This window comes from Microcaecilia unicolor, chromosome 4, assembly GCF_901765095.1.
Source record: "Microcaecilia unicolor chromosome 4, aMicUni1.1, whole genome shotgun sequence".
Classification (NCBI taxonomy): Eukaryota; Metazoa; Chordata; class Amphibia; order Gymnophiona; family Siphonopidae; genus Microcaecilia; species Microcaecilia unicolor.
Window position 1 is genome coordinate 250,529,001 of NC_044034.1, and position 21,869 is coordinate 250,550,869.

Sequence of the window (21,869 nt, forward strand, 5' to 3'; positions counted from 1 at the left end):
ACAATTGCAGAAGACGACACAGTTCCTGAAAGAACAGATGGTAGGAATAAGCAATGACAGCAGCAAGTCTCAGAAACTGACATTCTTTTGTAATTGAGAGTGTTGTCATGTACTACTAGTGATGTCACAACGAAGATGGGGCTTAATGCTGCACCATGAAGTTTCCCTGACCAAGTACATCAAGTCTCAAAACAATTGTAGAAGATGACATAGTTCCTGAAAGAGCAGATTGTAGGTGTCAGGAATAAGTAATGACAATAGCAAATCCCAGAAACTGGTGTGCTTGTAAATGAGAGAGTCATCGGGTACTAGTGATGTCACAAGAAAGATGGAACTTAATGATGGACCACAGAATTTCCCTGACCAAAACTTCAAGCCTCAAAACTTTTGCAGAAGGTGACAGGTGGCAGATAGAGGGACAGGCTGGCTTTGTGTGTTGGGGGTGGGGGCAGGGACAGAGAAGGGGACAGGCTGAACATGTGTACTGGGGTTTTGTTTTACTGCTTTATGTAGTAAATCCTGCTGTAGTCTATATATTCTTATCCTCTAGCTCTACTCTTTTAATACTATACATTTTTAATTTAAAGTGCATTCTTTGGAACTTCAGTTATGTGGCCAATGATTAGCAAATATGAGAACTTTGTGAAATTTGGTTTGATGTGCCATGAGGATCAGGTGAGCTTGAAAGTGTGCCCCAAAATAAAAAAGGTTAAGAACCACTGATTTAGAGCATTGCATTTTTGTAGGTAGGGTCTGTATTTTAAAAGTTAGTGCTGGCATGATAGATTTGATCTAGGTCCTGATTTTTGTAGCGTTGTATCACTTCACAATATGCCTAGGAATGAGAGAATTTATGTTGATGTTATTGAGATTACACTAAAATCAGACATGTTTCCGTATGGTGAGTTTTATGGTTCTGCACCCATTGTTGGGGGAGGGCTGGGGGTTCTGTAGATGCAGAACTTGTTTGACTTTAATACCTTATGGGCGAAGCATATGCGTGCTGCTGGGGGACTGTGCCTCTTTGCTTCACCTATCAATGTGGTGCTGTTACTCAAGTGACAGTATGCTTTGGGAAGGAAGTTCGCTGGCTTCTGGCCCTGATTTGCCGAAGTTTCTTTGCCCACAGATACAGAATAGGAAAAGATCCTTAGTAAATCAGTTTCAAAAACAGCTACTGCTGGTTTGGGAGAAAATTCCTGTCTCTCCTCCCCTTCTTGCCTCCTCCCTAAAAAAACCCATTTACTGCAGACAGTATTGAAGGGGTGGGGAAGGAGAAGTGAGAGAGGTCTCAATTGCCTCCCCTCCATAAGTATGTACTCAGCTGTGGACAGTGTCAAGCATGGAATGACATTTGAAATAGATTGCTCTTTGGTCTTAGGTGAAGAAATGTGTTCACTAATGGGGCTCATTTTCAAAGCACTTAGACATAAAGTTCTATAGTAACTTTTGGAACTTTGTAAGTCTAAGTGCTTTGAAAATATGTCTCGATCATGCCTCACACTATACTGCAGGAAAACATGGTGTAATATGTTGGGCTAATGTAGAGTGAGGGGAAAAGTTATCAAGCTGTGTTAGGGCACTAAATAACTAATGTGCAACTTAAAGGGCACAGGAGGGAGAGGGAGTGCTAAACAAGTCACTCTGGGGTACATAGTAATAAGATGCAAAACATGTAAATGCATGTAAAGCAGCTTATTACTATGTAAATAGCATATTAAAGCTTTGCACAGTACAAGCTGCAGTATGGCCTTTGGAAGGGTGGAGGAGGGAAAGATTGTTGTTTTTAAGGGTTGCCTGGGGGTCACTTCTGCCTGAGCCCCAACACTGAGGGGGAGGTGATTGGGTCGAGGGGTCACCTTGGGAGGGAAGGTGATCTCGGAGCACACCCTAGAGGGGCATTTAGTTTTGGTGGGGGTCCCTTTGTAATGCGGCCCTGGAGCATCAGGCTGTGGCTTAGCAGCCTGATGCTCCTGGGCCGCTGGACTAACACTGCTTGTGAAGTGGCTCACAGGCAGTGCTAGTCGTTAAAAATGGGAGTCCTCAACCTGCAGTATGGGGTACACTCATTTATATTTTATGGTTACCATTTTGTTTATTGTTGGTGTTTTTGTTTCCAGATTTGAAAGACTTTGGCAAGAAGAACTGCAGAAAAATGGTGAAGAGAAGGCTTCCCTGGGACGTGTGATGTGGTACTTTTGCCAAACCCGATCTTTAGTAGCCTTTTGTTTTCTGATGATTGCCATGCTGACAGGCTTCATTGGTCCTGTGAGTCCCTTTTACAACAATTAATCCAATTTAATGGCACTTCTTTCCCTTGGTTATTTGTAATGTTTATATGTTGAAAGTTGGGTTCATTTTTCTAACTTTTGTATTTATCGTCAGGGCTTTTTTTATGCTGGTATGCTCTTTTTTTCCCCAGACAGGATAGTTACCCTTGCCCAACAAGCAGCATCATGGGGGGGGGGGGGGGGGGGGGAGGAGTAGCAGGTATGGGGCTGCAGTGCTTGGGCGTGGTCTGTGGCCTCTGCTGATCCCCTGCTCCTCTGACATCAACTTCCTGTTCTGAGTCAGGGGATTGGCAGAACCCACAGTTTGTGCCTGAGCACTGCGGCCCCGGCCTGCTTCTCCTTGCTTTGCCCCTGCTGCTGCTCATCGGGAGAAGCAGACGTGGCTGTGAGAGAGAGGTGGGAGATGCTACTGGATGGAAAAAGGGGTAGAAGGATGCTGAATAGAAAAATGGGGGGAGAGAGAGATGAGACATTGGATGGAAGGGGGAAAGAAAGAGGGGAGACGCTGGCTGGAAATTTGGAGGAAGGAAGGGGCAAATACTGGATGGAAGTGTGGAGGAGGGAGGAGCAGATGATGAAAGTGGGGAAGAGAGAAAGGGACAGACGATGGAAGTGGGGAGGAGAGAGAGGGGCAGGTGATGGAAGTGGGGAGGAGAGATGGGGCAGATGATGGAAGTGGGGAGGAGAGAGAGAGGGGCACTGCTGGGTGGAAGTGGGAAGGAGAAAGAAGCAAGCTGTAGGTAGACACAGTCAAAAGAGGGCAATTGAAGATTGACTAGTAGGAAAGAAATTAAATCTAGACAGAGGCAGAAAATAAATGGAAGACAGCTGAAAAGAAAAGGAGGAGAGAAAAATGACAATGAACAGGACATCCTGGCAATAGAGTTAAGAGAAGGTGAGGAAAGTAGAAACCAGAGACTAGAACAAACACAATTGAAAAAAAAGTACATGACCAGACAACAAAAAGAAAAAAAGAATTGTATTTTTAATTTAAGATAAAGTAATGTGGTAGTTATGTTAATTTTTTTGTTTTATTTGTAGTTTTTAATTTGTAATCTAGTGAATGGAATATGTCAGTTTTTTAAATTTACTTATACTATCTTTATAACAGTACCAGGGGAAAATATTTTTGTTTTTCTGGTGTCCTGCATGCCAGAGTCTATTTTTTTAGGAGGTTTCAGCTGAACTTTTGTCTACATATTTTATTAGTTTATGGTCATTCTTAGGGATTATTTTGTTGGACCTAGGAACTGTGCCTTTTTATTTGCTCCATGGCTGGTGTGGCTAATATAGGGCGGACACTCCCAGTGGAAATTAAAACACCCTTCCTCTTAGTGAAAGCTCAGATTGTACATGTGAGGAGCAAAAATACTGTAAAGATATAACAATAAAAAGTGGAGGAAAAAGACCTCAGCTGGCTGTGATCGTCAACAGATTGTCCTTGCTGTCTCTGCTACCCTGCTGCTTGAGTTAAGTGCTCTTTCTTTGCTAATTTGCCATATTGAAATATATGTGACTCTGAAATGCATGTTGGTTTGGGATTATGTGATTAACACTATAGTGAAGGGCAATTATTGAGACTATTACTCCGGTTTACTAAGCGGTGCTAGCAGCTGTCCATGTGCTAGTGCCGACATGGCCCATTCAATAGGCCATGTCGGCACAAGCGCATGGGCAGCTGCTAGTGCTGCTTCGTAAACAGACCCCTATGTGACTAATAGTATGATGAAGAGCAACCTGGGTTTGATGAGGCAAATGTGATACAAATGTGATACAAAGATATTCATATATTAAAATTTATTTTAAAATATGTGATGATATGCAATATAAAGACAGGTTTGTACTGTGAAGTGAGCTATGATGTTGAATTTTTTTTTATTTCAAAGGAGGTTTTTTGACCAATGAATGAAACTGTGAGCTGTGTTGATGAAGTTACTGGTGTCTTTGAGTAAGGCCAGTGTATATCGTCTGTTGATGATCACAGCCAGCTGAGGTCTTTTTCCTCCACTTTTTAGAAAAGATTGTTATATTCTTACACTTTTTTTTGCTCCTCACATATACAATCTGAGTATTCACTAAGAAAAAAGGTGTTTTAATTTCCACTGGGAGTGTTTGGGATGTTACCTTTTTGAGTGGATTTTTCTCCATTTTTTGATTGTTACTATAGGGCAAATATACTACTACAAAATCTTTGGAGACATGGTCTGAAGGATACGTCAGCCTCGCAATGGAAAAAAAAACCCACACCGTCCCAGTTTGCCAACCAAGGCCACCCCACCCCCCAATAAGGGAGGAGGGGGGGTCAGAGGAGGAGGGGGAGGAGGAGGGAGGAGGGGAGGAGGGAGAAGAGGGGGTGGGAGGGAGAAGAGGGGGTGGTGGGAGGAGGGAGGGAGAGAGAAGAGGGGGGTGGGAGGAGGAGGGAGGGAGAGAGAAGAGGAGGGAGGGAGAAGAGGGGGGGGAAGGGGAGGGAAAAAGAGGGGGGTGAGGGGAGGAGGAGGGGTGAGGGGGGGAGAAGAGGAGGGGGGGGGGGGCCCTGGAACCTTGCTAGCGCCCGTTTCCTTTCTGTTCGAGAGGAGCCTCTTTTACTAGTTACTAAATAACAGTGCTGTGTACACACTTATTCATGCCCTGGTCCTAAACAGACATGAGTACTTCTGGCTGGTTTTCCTTCTTATCAAATTCATTGGTTACAACTTGTCTAGAATATGGCTGTGAAGCCTACTGTTTGAACAGCATTGGCTCCCAGTTAGCTTCAGGAGTCATTATAAGATATTATTGTTAACTCATCAAGTGTATTACTTCTGGATGCCACCTAGTCTGGCCTCTCTCCTTAACCCGAGCCATTCTCCGAGATCATCTATCTCTAATCACTTGGTTATCACCTTTATAACTTGTGTGCGACTTGTTACCTCTTGTGAAACAGCCTTTTGCTGTTGCACTCCCTCATTTTCCAGTAATTGTCTCCATTGCTTCCCAGCCAAAATTTAAAACTGTTTTGAAAACCTGGCTTTTCAGACAGGCCTTCGTTTCACAGCTTGAAAGAGATCCTGGCTTTAATGGGGAGCCAGTGTGTAATCTAATTAATAAAGGGGTAGCTCTTTCAAAGCGTGATACTTAAAAAAATAAAATGAGCAGCTGTATTTTGAATTATTTGAATTCCTTTTAGGACTTGCTTCTTACAACCTGAGTAGATTGCATTACAGTAGTCCAATTGTGAAAGGACTAGAGATTGAATCAGGAGTCTGATGGTATCCAATGGAAAGTAGGGCCTAATGCGTTTAAGTTTCCAGAGGGTTGTGAAGGATTTGGCAATGACCTTGGAAGAGCTGACGATCAATGGTAACTCCTAGGATCTTTAGAGTGGATTCTATAGGATAAGAGGTTTGATTGATAGTAAATGAATTAAAAGGAGTGGAGTCATATGGGTTAGTAATGACCAGAAATTTGGTTTGTCCCTGTTTAGTTTTGTCAATTTTTTTCTGAAAATCCAGATACAACCTTATCATATCACCATCTTTGAATCACTCTGGTCTTGGTATGGATACTACAAGGAACCATACACTGCAGGAATCCAAAACACTAAGCGCCTTGTTTACTAAGATGCGCTAGCGTTTTTAGCATGTGTACAAAATTAGCGCGTGCTGTGTAGGTGCCCATAGGAATATTCTGAGCGCCTACACAATGCGTGCTAAAAGCACTAACGCGCCTCTAGGGCGGCTTAGTAAACAGGGTCCTAAGGGGTATGTTTACTAAGGTGCGTTAGCATTTTTAATGCGCCTATAAAGTTAAGGCTTGTTAAACTCTAATGCACCAATGCATTCCTATAGGCGCATTAGCATTTAGCGCTCCTTTGAAAACACAGGTGTAAATCTTCTTGTTTAATTCTTTAATTCTATTTTCTACCAGTGGTCATATACTAAACAGCAGGTACTAATGTTAAATATCTGCCCTGCCCTTGCTGTCTGGTGGATGCTGAAAGAGGGGCGCATTAGCTTCATAGAGGTTTTATTTGTATCCTGGTATGTTCATTCACCCCCATTGTTCACAAGTATTTTGCTTCTGAAATAAAGTACCTGCTTGTTTTGTAAAATAGATATAGAGAAGCAGGCCTGCTTCTACTTTTTCTTAATTAAACATCCTTTCGGGCGGAGGTGGGGTGGGGGTATTCAGCTGCTATGATGTTGTGGGATGGAAGGAAAGCAATAGCTCATTTTTTTGTCATCAAGATGGAGATTCACGTACCCCATTCTCAGCCGTCCCCACTTTGCCAGTCTGCTAAGAGCCAAAGATTCCCATCCTAGACAGAATCTTTTTCTGTCCCTAATTTTTATAACTACTTTTTCCTTCTGTGTCTCTGTTGTTTTATTTTACAATGTTTCTCACATGTTTTGGGTTTATTTTTTTATTGTGCCATGTTCACCCTTCCTATCTATGCCTTTATGTGTAGTGTCTTACATTCCATTTATCTACTGGTTTTTGTAAATCACCTTGATGTCTTTTTGATGATTAGACAGTATGACAAATGGTTAAATAAATAAATAATATTTAATTAGTGGTGGGGGGAGAAGTCAAGCTGGTGCCAGCAGCTTAGTGTGGTGCTCTATACTCTGAGATGGTTAAGAAGAAAGGGAAGCTGAGGGTCTATCCCTCCGAACCCTAGTCTTCCTTTTACAGCTTTTGCCGGCACAATGGATTCTTACCTTAGGCGTGAGAGTCAAATTCCTTCAGTTTTCCATGGAACAGAAAATCAGATAGCCACACAGATGAATAGACGTCATGGTGACGTAGCCAACCTGGTCCTTCTACAAGCTGAAAAAGAGTAGTTACTTGCCTGTAGCAGGTGTTCTCCGAAGACAGCAGGCTGCATATTCTCACATGTGGGTGATGTCACGTCGGCCCCGGAGGATTTCTAGCAAAATCTAAAAGTCTCTGGAACTGTGCCCTGTCGCGGCGGGCGGCCACACGCGCATGTGTGCGCACGACTTCCCGCCCGCCGCAAGGACACGTTCCTCAGTTGAATCCAATAGCAAAAAGAATACAACTCCTAAGGGGAGGAGGGAGGGTTGTGAGAATATGCAGCCTGCTGTCTTCGGAGAACACCTGCTACAGGTAAGTAACTACTCTTTCTCCGAAGACAAGCAGGCTGATATTCTCACATGTGGGTATCCCTAGCCCCCAGGGCTTACTCAACAAACAATGGTCAATTGGACCTCGCAATGGCGAGGACATAACTTAGGTTGACCTGAAACAAGGAACATCTAACTGAGAGTGCAGCCTGGAACAGAATAAAAATGGGCCTAGGAGGGTTGGAGTTGGATTCTAAACCCCAAACAGACTCTGTAACACCGACTGCCCAATCGACTGTCGCGTCGACTATGCTGCTGGAGGCAGTAGTGAGATGTGAATGTGTGGATTGATGACCACGTCACAGCTTTGCAAATCTCTTCAATAGTGGCTGACCTTAGATGAGCCACTGACGTGGCCATGGCTCTTATATTATGAGCTGTGACATGGCCCTCCAAAGCCAGCCCAGCCTGGGCATAAGTGAAGGAAATGCAATCTGCTAACCAATTAGATATGGTGCGTTTCCCGACAGCAACTCCCCTCTTGATGGGATTAAAAGAAATAAACAACTGGGCGGACTGTCTGAGGGGGCTCGTCCGCTCCACATAACAGGCCAATGCTCTTTTACAGTCCAAAGTGTGCAGCTTGCTTTCGCCAGGGCTTGTATGAGGAGGGGGAAAGAATGTTGGCAAGACAATTGACTGGTTTAGATGGAACTCCGACACCACCTTCGGTAAGAACTTAGGGTGCGTGCGGCGGACTACTCTGTCATGATGAAAAGTAAGGTAACGTGCATGAACCACCAGAGCCTGAAGCTCACTGACTCTACGATCTGAAGTAACAGCCACCAAGAAAATGACCTTCCAGGTCAAGTACTTCAGATGGCAGGAATCCAGGGCTCGAAAGGAGCTGACATCAGCTGGGTGAGGACGACATTAAGATCCCATGACACTGGAGGAGGTTTGACAGGGGGCTTTGTCAAAAACAAACCTCTCATAAAGCGAACTACTAAAGGCTGTCCAGAGATAGGCTGACCTTCTACACGATGATGATAAGCACTGATCGCACTAAGATGAACTTAACCGAGTTGGTTTTAAGACCAGACTCAGACAAGTGCAGAAGGTATTCAAGCAAGGTCTGTGTAGGACAAGAACGAGGATTCAGGGTCTTGCTGTCACACCAGACGGCAAACCTCTTCCATTTAAAGCATAACACTTCTTAGTGGAATCTTTCCTGGAAGCAAGCAAGATTCGGGAGACACTCTCAGAAAGACCCGAAGAGGCAAAGTCTACGCTCTCAACATCCAGGCCGTGAGAGCCAGAGACTGGAGGTTGGGATGCAGAAGCGCCCCCTCGTTCTGAGTAATGAGAGTCGGAAAACAGTCCAATCTCCACGGATCTTTGGAGGACAACTCCAGAAGAAGAGGGAACCAGATCTGATGGGGCCAGAAAGGAGCAATCAGAATCATGGTTCCGCGGTCTTGCTTGAGTTTCAGCAAAGTCTTCCCCACCAAAGGTATGGGAGGATACTACGCATACAGGAGGCCCCCCCCCCCCCCAATGTAGGAGGAAGGCATCTGATGCTAGTCTGCCGTGGGCCTGCAGTCTGGAACAGAACTGAGGGACCTTGTGATTGGTCTGAGTGGCGAAAAGGTCTATCGAGGGGGTGCCCCACACTCGAAAAATCCTTTTGAAAATAGTCATGTTCAATGACCACTCATGAGGCTGCATCAGTGGCGTAGCCAGACTGCCAATTATGGATGGGCCTGAACCCAAAGTGGGTGGGCACAAAATTTTCTCTCTACCCCCCTCCCCCAGCAAAATTTAGTCACGCTAATCAGATGCATTTGTCACACAGGGTAAGTGCTGCTTTTTCAGTGCATCAGATTTCAGAAAATTATTTAATAGCCTAACACCCTTTTCAGTGAGCTTTCAGAGGCCAAAACCTCCTGCCTCAGGTCAGTATAATGCTGTTACGGTATCCTCGCCTGACCTAAGGAAGGAAGTATTGGTCTCTTAAACTTCATTAACACAGGTACCATATTACTTTATCCTAAATTAAAAATAAAATTATTTTCTTTACCTTTCTTGTATGGCCATTTACTTTTTCTCATTGTGTCGCTCCCAGTCTCTAGATTCTGCTTTCCTTCGTTTTCGCTTAACTCTTCTGCCACGGTTTCCTGGCCATTTCTCATTTTTCTCTCCTTTTTCTTTGCTTTCTTCAATATTTTTCTGCCCTCTCTCTCTCTCTGTCCTGATTTAATTCATTCTTACTATCCATTCTTTAATTTCCCTTCATCTACTTATGGCTTTTCATCTTTTTCTCACCCTTGTTCTCCCCATGCCCCTTCCTCTATTCCTCCAGTCTTTCACTACTCTCCTTTTCCATCCAGCAGCTCTCTTCTTTCTCTCCCCATCCTTCCAGTCTCCCCTCTCTCTCCCCCTCCTTCCTAGTCTCCCCTCTTTCTTTCTGCATCCTTCCGTCCAGTGTCACCTCTTTCTCCCTACCTTCCATCCAGCGTCTTCCCTCTTCTCTCCCCATCCTTCCATCCATCTACCCTCTCTCCTGATCCTTCCATCTAATGTCTCTCTCTCCCTCTTTCTAACCAGTGTCTCTGTATCACTCTACCCTTTTCTGTTCAGTGTCCCTTCTCTCTCCACATCCTTCCAGTCTCTCCCCTTTCTCTCTGCATCCTTCCAGTCTCTCCCCTTTCTCTCCCCATCCTTCCATCCAGAGTCTCTCTCCCCATCCATCCGTTTTCCCTCTTTCTCTCCCCCATCCTTCCCTCTGTTTCCTCTTTCTCTGCCATCCTTCTATCTGTTTTCTATCTTTTCTCCCCATCCTTCCATCTATTTTCCCTCTTTCTCCCCATCCTTCCATGTTTTCCCTCATTCTCTGCCATCCCTTCCATCTGTTTTCCCTCTTTTCTCCCCATCCTTCCATGTTTTCCCTCTTTCTCCCCATCCTTCCATGTTTTCCCTCATTCTCTGCCATCCTTCCATGTTTTCCCTCATTCTCTGCAATCCTTCCATCTGTTTTCCCTTTCTCTGCCATCCTTCCATCTGTTTTCCCTCTTTTTCTCCCCATCCTTCCATCTGTTTTCCCTCTTTTTCTCCCCATCCTTCCATCTGTTTTCCCTCTTTCTCCCCCATCCTTCCATATTTTCCCTCTTTCTCCCCATCCTTCCATCTGTTTTCCCTCTTTTCTTCGACAAGGCCCGCCCTGCATGCCAGCGCCAGCCCCCATTGCCGGCCACTGCTGCTTTTCCTGTTGAGCAGCAGGGCCGGCGCTACAAAATGAAGCGCTAACGGCGCTAAGGACGAAAATGTTTTAAAAAAAAAAAAAGCATGGCACCGGCAGGCACTGTCTAGGCAGCTTGAGGCATTGGCTGCTGGCTCGCAGGCTCCTCCCGTCTCCTACGTCACTGCCCCTGGAGCGACGCAGGGGCAGTGACGTAGGAGACGGGAGGAGCCTGCGAGCCAGCAGCCAATGCCTCAAGACTGCCTAGACAGTGCCTGCCGGTGCCGCGCTTTTTTTTTTTTTTTACATTTTTCGTCCCTTAGCGCCGTTAGCGCTTCTTCTTTTTGTAGTGCCGGCCCTGCTGCTCAACAGGAAAAGCAGCAGTGGCCGGCAATGGGTGCTGGGGCTGGCGCTGGGCGGGCCTGGGCTGAAATTGGGTGGGCCTGGGCCCAGCCAGGCCCACCCGTTAGCTACGCCCCTGGGCTGCATTATCCTGCTCAATCTGTCGGCCAGACTGTTGTTTACACCGGCCAGATAAGTGGCTTGGAGACACATTCCGTGTTGACGAAACCAAAGCGACATCTGAACGGCCTCCTGACACAGAGGGCGAGATCCGGTACTCCCTTGCTTGTTTATGTAATACATTGCAACCTGATTGTCTGTTTGAATCAGAATAATTTGGTTGGATAGCCGATCTCTGAAAGCCTTCAGCGCGTTCCAGACAGCTCGTAAACTCCAGGAGATTGATCTGAAGATACCTCTCCTGAAGGGACCAAACTCCTTGAGTATGAAGCCCATCTACATGCGCTCCCCACCCCAGGAGGGATGCATCCGTCGTCAGCACTTTTTATGGCTGAGGAATTTGGAATGGGCGTCCCAAAACCAGATTGGATCGAATTGTCCACCAATGAAGAGACTTCCGAAAGTCGGTGGACAACTGAATCACATCCTCTAGATTCCCCGCGGCCTGAGACCACTGGGAAGCTAGGGTCCATTGAGCAGATCTCATGTGTAAGCGTGCCATGGGAGTCACGAGAACCGTGGAGGCCATGTGCCCCAGAAGTCTCAACATCTGCTGAGCTGTGATCTGTTGAGACGCTTACACTCTGGAGACCAGAGACAGAAGTTTGTCCGCTCTGGGCTCGGGAAGATAGGCACAAGCCGTCTGCGTGCACAACAGAGCTCCTATGAATTCCAATTTCTGGAGTGGAATGAGATAGGACTTCGGGTAATTGATTACACAAGCCCAGCAGCTCTAACACCTGACTAGTCATCCGCATGGACTGCAAAGCCCCCTCCTGGGAGGTGCTCTTCACCAGCCAATCGTTCAGATAAGGGAACACATGCACTTCCAGCCTGCGTAGCGACGCTGCAACAACTGCCAGGCACTTGGTAAAAACCCTGGGTGCAGACGCCAAGCCAAAAAACAACACACAGTACTGAAAGTGCTGTGTTCCCAGCCGAAACCGCAGATACTTCCTGTGAGCTGGAAGAATCGAGATGTGGGTATAAGCATCCCTTAAGTCCAGAGAGCATAGCCAATCATTCTCCTGAATCATGGGAAGAAGGGTGCCCAGGGAAAGCATCCTGAACTTTTCTCGAACCAAATATTTGTTCAGGCCCCTTAGGTCTAGGGTGGGACACATCCCCCCTGTTTTCTTTTCCACAAGGAAGTACCTGGAATAGAATCCCAGCCCTTCTTGCCCTGGTGGAACGGGCTCGACCGCATTGGTGCTGAGAAGGGTGGAGAGTTCTTCTGCAAGTACCTGCTTGTGATGGGAGATGAAGGACTGAGCTCCCGGTGGGCAATTTGGCGGTAAGGATTCCAGATTGCGGGTGTATCCTAACCGGACTATTTGGAGAACCCACCTGTCGGAGGTTATCAGAGGCCACCCTTTGGTGAAAAATTTCAACCTCCCCCCAACAGGAAGATCGTCCGGTACGGACACAATGATTTCGGCTATGCTGCACTGGAGCCAGTCAAAAACCAGTCCCTGGTTTTTGCTGGGGAGCTGCAGGGGCCTGCTTAGGCGCATGCTGTTGACGGAGAACGAGCGCGCTGGGGCAGAGCCTGAACCAGCTGTCGAGAAGCAGAGGTGTACTTACGGCCCCTAGAGGCATAAGAAGCACTTCTCTTCCCTTTTAAAACACTCCTGGAAGAGGGAAAAGGATGCAGAACGCGCCCAGCGGGAGAGAGAATCCATAGCGTTATCACGCTGGTAGAGATATCAATCATCTCCTTAACCTTCTCTCCAAAAAGATGATCCCCCTGGCAAGGGATATCTGCAGTTTTCTGCTGAGTTCTCTCCTCCAGGTTAGAGGCACACAGCCATGAGAGTCTGCGCATCACTATACCCATCGCAGAAAATCTAGATGTCACATCGCAAGTATCATAAATGCCCCTGGACAGGAACTTGCAACACGCCTTCTGCTGCCTGACCACTTGGCGAAAGGGTTCAGCCTGCTCCGGTGGGAGTGTATCTACTAAACTCTCAAGCTGCTGCACAGGTTCCGTAAATGAATGTTCGTAAAGAGCTGGTAAGTTTGGATTTTGGAGGCGAGCATACCAGCCTGATACCCCTTTCTCCCAAAGAATCTAAGGTTCTATGTTCTCGCCCCGGGGGGTGCCAAGGCAAAGTTCCGAGAACTCTTAGCTCTTCTGAGAGCGGAATCCCCCACCGCAGAATCATGAGGCAACTGAGGCCTAATGAAATTGGGTTCCCCGTGGACCCGATACTGGGACTCAGCCTTCTTGGGAATAGTTGGACAAGAAAGAGGCTTCTCCCAGTTCCTCATCAGCACTTCCCGGAGTGTATCATGAAAAGGAACTGTGGTAGAAGACTTAGGTGGAGATGGATAGTCCAGGACCTCGAGCATCTTGGCCCTGGGCTCATCCACGACCTCCACAGGGAAGGGGATGGCCTCAGACATCTCCCGAACAAAAGAGGAAAAAGACAAAACTCTCCGGAGGGGAGGAGTTGTCTTTGAGGCGAGGGGGGTCGAATCAGATGGAAGGCCCAGAGAGTCCCCGGCCAGAAGAAAACTCCACGACCCTCATCTTCCTCAGATGAGCTATCGTCAGATGGGGCTAAAAGCTCATTAAGAGCCGCCCTGATCTGAGCCCGTCTCGACTCAGAGGCACGATGGCCTCGATGACAACGTCGAGAAGTTGAAGCTCCAGGAGACTCCGGTGAAGCTTCCTCCACCAATGCCAACGGAGAATTGACGTGGGAGGCAGCCGACACTGACACCGGAACCGGTACCGGTGAAGAACGCCTCACCCCAGGCGAAAAGCTTGATGCCGCAAGAAACCTCCTAGTACCGACGGCACCGACACCGCCGGCACCGATACAGGCAAGTACCGACGGCACCGATGCCTCCGGCACGATGCCTCCGGCACCGAACGTAACTGATGCAGCATTGTTTCCATTAACGCAGGGAAACAAGGCCTTGATGCGCTCATCCAAAGCTGCTGCCGGGAAAGGCTGTGAAGCCGATGCAGACGTCGGAGACAGAGTCTGTTGAGGTTGGGGAGCCCGGGTACCGGACTGCCTGATGATCTACGCGTCGATACCTCCATGATAGAGAGAGAGCGATCCTCTACGGCACTGACGCTTCTCGGGTATCAATGCCCTCGATGACCCGGAGCTCCCGGTACCGTGTCAAGAAGGAGACCGATGACGATGCCTCTTAGCCTTCGCCCGATGCCCGTCATCGACACTCCTCGGTACCGGCGAAGAGGACGTGGAATCCACACGCCTCTTCGGGGTCGGGTCCGACAGAGGTCGGTCCCGGGGGGGCCTGCAAAGCAGGAGGCGCCAAGGCAGGTGGAGACCCACTCGATGCATCACTGCTCCAAGCGTGCATCGGTCTCTGGCAGTCGGTACCATGTCTCCTGACGCTGGCGCCGCTCTCGACGTCAACCCCGATGCCGACGTCGAGGTACCAGAACCAAAATACTTCTCTGTCTGGGCCTCTCGGGAAAGTAAAGTGCGCTTTTTCATTTTGTGGCACAACTTACAAGCATCCGAGCGATGGTCGGGCCCAAGGCACTGAAGGCACCAGGAGTGCGGATCAGTGCTAGAGATGGTCCGGCTGCAGCGGGCATAAGGCTTGAAGCCGCTGGGCGTCTTCAAGGACATACCGGGGAAAAATAGCCTTGGCTAAATCAAAAACGCGATGGTGTCAGCGAAAAAGACACAAAAAGAAGGAAAAATTCCCGATCGAGCAACCTAACATGGTCGCTTCAACTCCGTGTCACCTCAGACGCGGACACAAAAAGAACTGAGGAACGTGTCCTAGCGGCGGGCGAGAAGTCATGCGCACGCATGCGCAGTGTGGTTGCCCCGTGCGACAGGGCACAGTTCCAGAGACTTTTAGATTTTGCTAGAAATCCTCCGAGGCCGACGTGACGTCACCCACATGTGAGAATATCAGCCTGCTTGTTTTCGTAGAATAAAAAAAACATTAAACACTTCACTGCGCATGTCCCTAACTTCCTGTTCCTGTCACTGAGTTAAAATAGCCCATAACCACTCCCCCCGTCAGTTTTTTTCTGTCTGCTGTTGCGGAATGACCCGAGTCACATTATTTTCCCTAATGCATTTCTTATATTTATTTGAGACAGATTTTTACTATGTCTTATTCTAAGCCAGGTTTCAAAGCTTGTACTAAGTGTACAAGAAAAATTTCTGTCACAGACCCTCATATTTTCCAGCTGTCTTAGTTTGTCTCAGAAAAATCTTGACATATGAGCTTTGAAGTTAAATGAATATCTCAGAGTCAAGATCAGAAAATTCAACTACTAGTTCTGAAAAGAAACATCAAAAGTCAAAGTGTTCAGCTGCCACAGTGCTGTCAAATCTGGTTAACATCAAGACATTGTCTGCACCTGCTCTCCCCCTTGCTAATATGCCCAGGGATCAGGTTTCTCTGGTCTCCCCCTTGCCTCTGTGCCCAGAGATCAGACTACAGCATTTACACTGGCAGGAGAAATTCTTGGCACCTAGACAATGCAGCAGCTGACAGCGGCATCCAATATGTTAGATGCTGAGGAGCAAAGGCACTTAGCTGAAACTCCCCCTGACACCAGTTTAGCGATACTGTCTGGTACAGTCTCGGTCTAACTCACCAGCACCTAAACATTGGCACTGGGTGAGTTCTTCCTCTTCTTCTTCTTCCCATACTCAAGTCACAGCAGACACCATTCAAGACATCATAAACGTCTATCGGCGTCTCATCATTCATCTCATCACTCAAGAGGCAGGCATTTTAAATCTCGTCGGCATCGTACACCTTCTACGATGCTGTCGAGTTCTTGTCATTCAGTACTATCTTATAGATACACAGATTCCACTCCACAGGAATCTGTTTCTAAAATTCCAACAGGTAGAGGTCAAAAGTTTTTGTTTTTTACTTATTGGACAGCTTTTTAATTGATTTGAAAGCTTCTCATATGATATAAATATCATCAAATAACAATTGAATATCACTAAAACATCTTTAAAAATTATTATAGCTGGTAGAAACAGCAATTTTAAACTCTGTATTTTGTGCTCATTTTTTCTACACTAAAAAATAAATAAATAAATACACTGTCTGTACTCAATACAGATGGCCAAATTTCAGTGAGGATATCCTGTTTCCTGATGGGTTCATCTTAACTGTTGTTGTAATCTACCTGGGAAGCCTGGTGTTATAAAGATGATGGAATATATGAAATTAAATGGAAGTAGAATTAAACTCTCGTTTTGATAATACGATCGGGAACACCCAAATCTCAACATTTAGGTCGACCCTAGAGATGGTCACCCTTAGGTCGCCCTTAAAGATGGTCGTCCCCGGCTTTCGGCGATAATGGAAACCGAGGGCGCCCATCTCAGAAACAACCAAATCCAAGCCATTTGGTCATGGGAGTTGCCAGCATTCATAGTGCACTGGTCCCCCCGACATGCCAGGACACCAACCGGGCACTCTAGGGGGCACTGCAGTGGACTTCACAAATTGCTTCCAGGTGCATAGCTCCCTTACCTTGTGTGCTGAGCCCCCCAAAGCCCCAAAAACCCACTCCCCACAATTGTACACCACTACGATAGCCCTAAGGGGTGAAGGGGGCACCTACATGTGGGTACAGTGGGTTTGTGGTGGGTTTTGAAGGGCTCACATTTACCACCACAAGTGTAACAGGTAGGGGGGGATGGGCCTGGGTCCGCCTGCCTGAAGTGCAGGGCACCCACTAAAACTGCTCCAGGGACCTGCATACTGCTGTCATGGAGCTGGGTATGACATTTGAAGCTGGCAAAAAAAAAATTTAAGTTTTTTTTTTTTTTTAGGGTGGGAAGGGGAGTAAGGGGAGGTCATCCCTGATTCCCTCCGGTGGTCATCTGGTCAGTTCGGGCACCTTTTTAAGGCTTGGTCGCAAGAAAAAATGGACCAAGTAAAGTCGCCCAAGTGCTCGTCAGGGACGCCCTTCTTTTTTCCATTATCGGCCGAGGATTCCCATCTCTTAAGCACGCCCCAGTCCCACCTTCGCTATGCTGCCAACACGCCCCCGTGAACTTGGGTCGTCCCCGCGATGGAAAGCAGTTGAGGGCGCCCAAACTCAGCTTCCGATTATGCCGATTTGTGTCGGAAGATGGGCGCCCTTCTCTTTCGAAAATAAGCCCGATTGTTTCCATACTAGTCAAAAAATATTAGGAGGCTAGAAAGGAGAATTCAGGATTATCTTCAAATTAATTACGGAGTAGATGTAACTACTGCTCTTGGCTGTGAAAGTGGAGTTACAACAGTCTTGGAATCCAAGAATGAAGTTAATTGTGTTGTATTAAAAAATACATATTTCACTGAGTTTAATTTCAGTACGCATTTACAGGGGAAATTCAACCAGAAAAGACCTTCTAGTTGCAGTACTCATGGACAAAGTTTAAGGAAAAGTTGACGCTTGTTAGGTTAATTTAGAAACATCTGGAAACATTCTAATCTTATAATTCAAGACAAGTTCTTCTCTATGATGGAAAATTTGTTTCAAAATCCAATCTCTATCAGGTTGTAATACAAAAGTCACTATTAAAGTTGTCGGCTTAATACCCAAATTATCATTTTCAAGTACCTGTGTAAGGTTTAAAGTGTCAAAAGATACTTCAGACCCTTCAGCCACAGGTTGTTAAGTAATTTCCTTAATATCTATATATATAAAACTCACCCTCAACGTTCTATTGGCTTCTGACGTCACTGAAGCCAAGGTTCGTATGTTCGAAGCTCTGAAGCCTCGAAAATCACAGTATCTGGGCCCCGCCCTCACGTCAAACGTTATGACGTTGAGGGCGGGGTGGAGCAATTCACCGCCCTCGCTTCAAATGTTATGACGTTGAGGGCGGAGGCGGAGCAAATCACCAACATCGACGACGGGTGGGGAGGGGGGGCCCACAGGAAAGCCTTGCTAGCGCCCGTTTCAATGGCTCCAGAAACGGGCCTTTTTTTTACTAGTAAGGCAATAAATAGTACATTTTAGAGACTGGAGGATAAGCTTGTTCCAGAACCTTCAATATCTCAGAGCATTTGTGGCATTTGATAGTATTGCAGAACTACTAAGCAGCACATTGTGAGCAAGCACAAAACATATACGGTACCTAGGGCAGAGCCCTTATTTTATCATCCTCACTTTAATATTCCCTTATCTCTTGTTTGTCCTGTTTGTCTGTCCTAACTAGATTGTAAGCTCTGTAGAGCAGGGACTGTCTCTTCATGTTCAAGTGTACAGCACTGCGTACCTCTAGTAGCGCTATAGAAATGATAAGTAGTAGCAGTGCTGCTCAAACATTTTCTGGCTATGGCCTCATGATCATGGCAGCAGCAATGCCCACAACTCTGCTGAGGTGCATCGTAATGATGCATCTATGTAGTGCCTGTCCAGGTCGCAACCCAAAGAATGGCATGTGAGATCCCACTTGGGGGTCACGATCCACAGTTTGGGAAGCACTGACCTAGAAGTTCTCAAGAGTACTCAGTGGTTCATTTGTTTTGAAATCTGACAAGATGAAAAGATCACCACCGCACAATGCTGGGTACCTACGCTAATTTTCTTCTAATGTGATATAATAAATTAAGGTATATATGTTGAACCAGAGTTTGAAATATTGGTCCAGTTCACAGGTAGAACCACGGAATATAGGATACCTTATATACCTTCCTATTTGGTGGGTGCTATCATTTGTGAGGTTCCTGGTTGGTAGTTCTCTGTGTACTTTAACATTTCTATTCTCCTGTTTATTTTTTCTAATTTATGCATATTAGTTTCCATAAACATTTTACCTACACAAAAAGCAGGTGCAGAAGTCTACAAGTAGTTTCTACCTATACAATTTACAGAAGGAAAGTATCTGAGTACTTCCCCAATGAAAATTAGGTACAAGATTCATGGATACAAAAGTACCTATGAACTTTGCTTCTAGGTGGGTAGAAAAAGTGTTCAGTACATATGGTTTAACATTATTTTTGCATTTTTATCATAGGCCATCTTCATAAGGAGACTGTTGGAATATTCCCAAGCTTCAAAATCAGATCTTTTGTATGGTTTGCTCCTTACATTTGGCATTTTCCTAGCAGAACTGATCCGTTCTTGGTCATTTACCCTAAACTGGGCATTGAACTATAGAACAGGAATTCGGCTTAAGGGAGCAGTGTTAACATTAGCTTTTAAAAAACTATTGAAACTGAAGGATGCAAACAATGTGATGGTTGGAGAAGTAAGTACATGCTTTCTCTGTTTGTTTTGACACTTTTTGTTTTACAGAAACCCCATTCCATTACAGTTAAATTGTTCAATATATTGTTAATATATTAATACTTCTCTATTCTTGTATCTTAAAACAATTAGCCAAGGTGTCAACTGTACAATAATGTGGTGTTATTAATTACAAAATGCACATGCTAAGCACATGTGAAGAAAGAGGGGAATCTTAATATATCCAAGAGCATGAAAACACTCATTTATTTAGCAGCAGGCTCATTTTAAGTGCATGGAAGAAGAGGACAGAGGAAATTCAACATGGTTAGAGCCTTGGAGGGAATAGGGAATCAGTGAAAGGGTAAGCGGGATAGAACAGGCATGGATCTAAACCAGTCTGAAGCAGTGGCATAGTTGGACTGACATTTTGGATGGGCTCAGAGATCACATGGGTGGTCACTGGACATACAGGTGTGAATAGTGTTATTAGTATAAACCATTACTCTTAACAAATAATGCCTTAGTGCACTTGATAACAGGTTTCTAAGTAAATAGTCTGCCCAACAGCTATCCTTCATCAATATAAACCATATACACACATATTGAAGCTTTGGAAACAATTGGAAGTATATTATTATAAACATTTGTGAAATAAACATCTAAAATTAAAAAAATATTTAAAAATATCAGTATTCTGTAATTTAAACTTGACCAGACACATGTATAATGACATATCAAAAAATATACAGGAGTTAAAATGTGTATACTCTTCCTAGTATAAATATATCAACTACAAATAAACCCATGATAATATATCAAAACTCTCAAATATATTTAAAAAGTGAATGTGATGTGCTCAGAAAATCATATGTGACTAATTTTAATGTAATAAGCACATTTCTAGCCACTATCATCTATCATCACACATCAGGCTTCCCTGCATATAAGTCCCACTAATGTCCATAATGATCACCTCAAAAATATTTCAATTATTCAAAAAGATTGAAAAAACGTATCTGTAATTAAAATGGCGTTCAATGATGTTCTCTTCACAGATGTTCATTCTTGGGAGCCTTTCTGTTGATAGATAGAGCTATCCATACTTTCAATTACAATGCATTGTCCATCTTTAATTTCCAACTCGGATCCAAGTTTCACCATAAAGTGGATTCTTCAGAGAGTAACTGTTCAAAAACAAAAAACAAATCAATAAAATATTAAACAACATATAATAAGTATGAAAAGTTTACTGACACAGCAAATAGAGCATTTGAGCATTTCAAGATGGCACCCAGGGAACACGGAGATGCCGAGCCTCCTTTTGAATTTGAGTCCAGGTGAATCCGGATATGCTCAGTTAATCATTCCAATGAAAACCATTTTTTATCTTTATTCAACCCTGCAGGAGACACCGTATTCCACTCAAAGACATTTTCTGCTCCCTCTGCAACAAAACTTGTGCCACATTACCTCCACGAGGGAGACATAAAGATAAAAGTACTTCAAATCTTAAGTCCTTTAATTGATGACTCCGCCTGCCAATGTTCCACTAATAGTGCTTCTCTTCTTGATTGTCTAATATTGCTAAGATGTTCAGCAATGTGCAACTTTATCTTCCATGTGGTGTACCCAATATAATATTTTCCACAAGGACATTTGATACAATATACTATTGGGACGTATTGCAGTCTTTTTTTTTTTGTTTGTTTTAAATAAAGATTCTTTGTTGATCAGGAATCTTTTATGTAAAACAATGAACGTACTGCAATACCTCCCAAGTAGTGTATTGTATCAAATGGCTTTGTGGAAGATATTACGGTGTCTCCCTTGCCTTGAATTCAAAAGGAGGCTCAGCATCTCCGTGTTCCCAGGCACCATCTTGGAATGCTGGAGCACTCTACTCTGTCACTGGACCAGATGGTGAGCCCTTCAGCTGCCACCGGTCCCCAACCTGAAGGCAGGAGGGCCAGACAGATGTCACTCTGGAGTAGGGTAGAAGGCAAGAACTAGAGGCAGGATCAGGAGACAAGAGCAGACTTGGCAGGTAACAAATCAATGGGGAAGTCGTAGTCCCCAGTGTGGTGGTAAAGTCTCAGCCTGTGTCTTGGAAAATATGTCGGTATAATCATAGTATACCCCCTATGACCTCCAGGTTGCTGGTGGCCACTGGAAAGGCAGGAAGCACAGAGTCCAAACAGTGATGTAAACAAGGCCTACCCTAGGCTGAGAGCTCCCCCCACTCCCAGTCAATGTGGGGACTGTGCTTCTGTAACCAAGGGAAGCCTTGCGGAGCTACTGTTAGAAATATGCCAATCTGTCCCTAAAATCGAGTGTAGTACCGGAAGACTGGAGGGTAGCCAATGTTACTACGATTTTAAGAAGGGTTCCAGAGGAGATCCGGGAAATATAGACCGGTGAGTCTGACGTCGGTGCCGGGCAAGATGGTGGAGGCTATTATTAAGAATAAAATTGCAGAGCATATACAAAAACATGGACTGATGAGACAAAGTCAGCACGGATTTAGTGAATGGGAAGTCTTGCCTCACCAA

At 45.4% G+C, this 21,869-nt stretch overlaps 1 protein-coding gene across 1 annotated transcript in view; it reads left to right on the top strand.

Moving 5' to 3' along the window:
• LOC115469687 (multidrug resistance-associated protein 5-like) overlaps window positions 1–21,869 on the top strand; it is a 416,281-nt gene that overhangs the window by 44,149 nt on the left and 350,263 nt on the right. Inside the window, 2 exon segments of the mRNA XM_030202474.1 lie at window positions 2,121–2,268; window positions 19,106–19,339. Coding sequence (XP_030058334.1) covers window positions 2,121–2,268; window positions 19,106–19,339 — 382 coding nt within the window.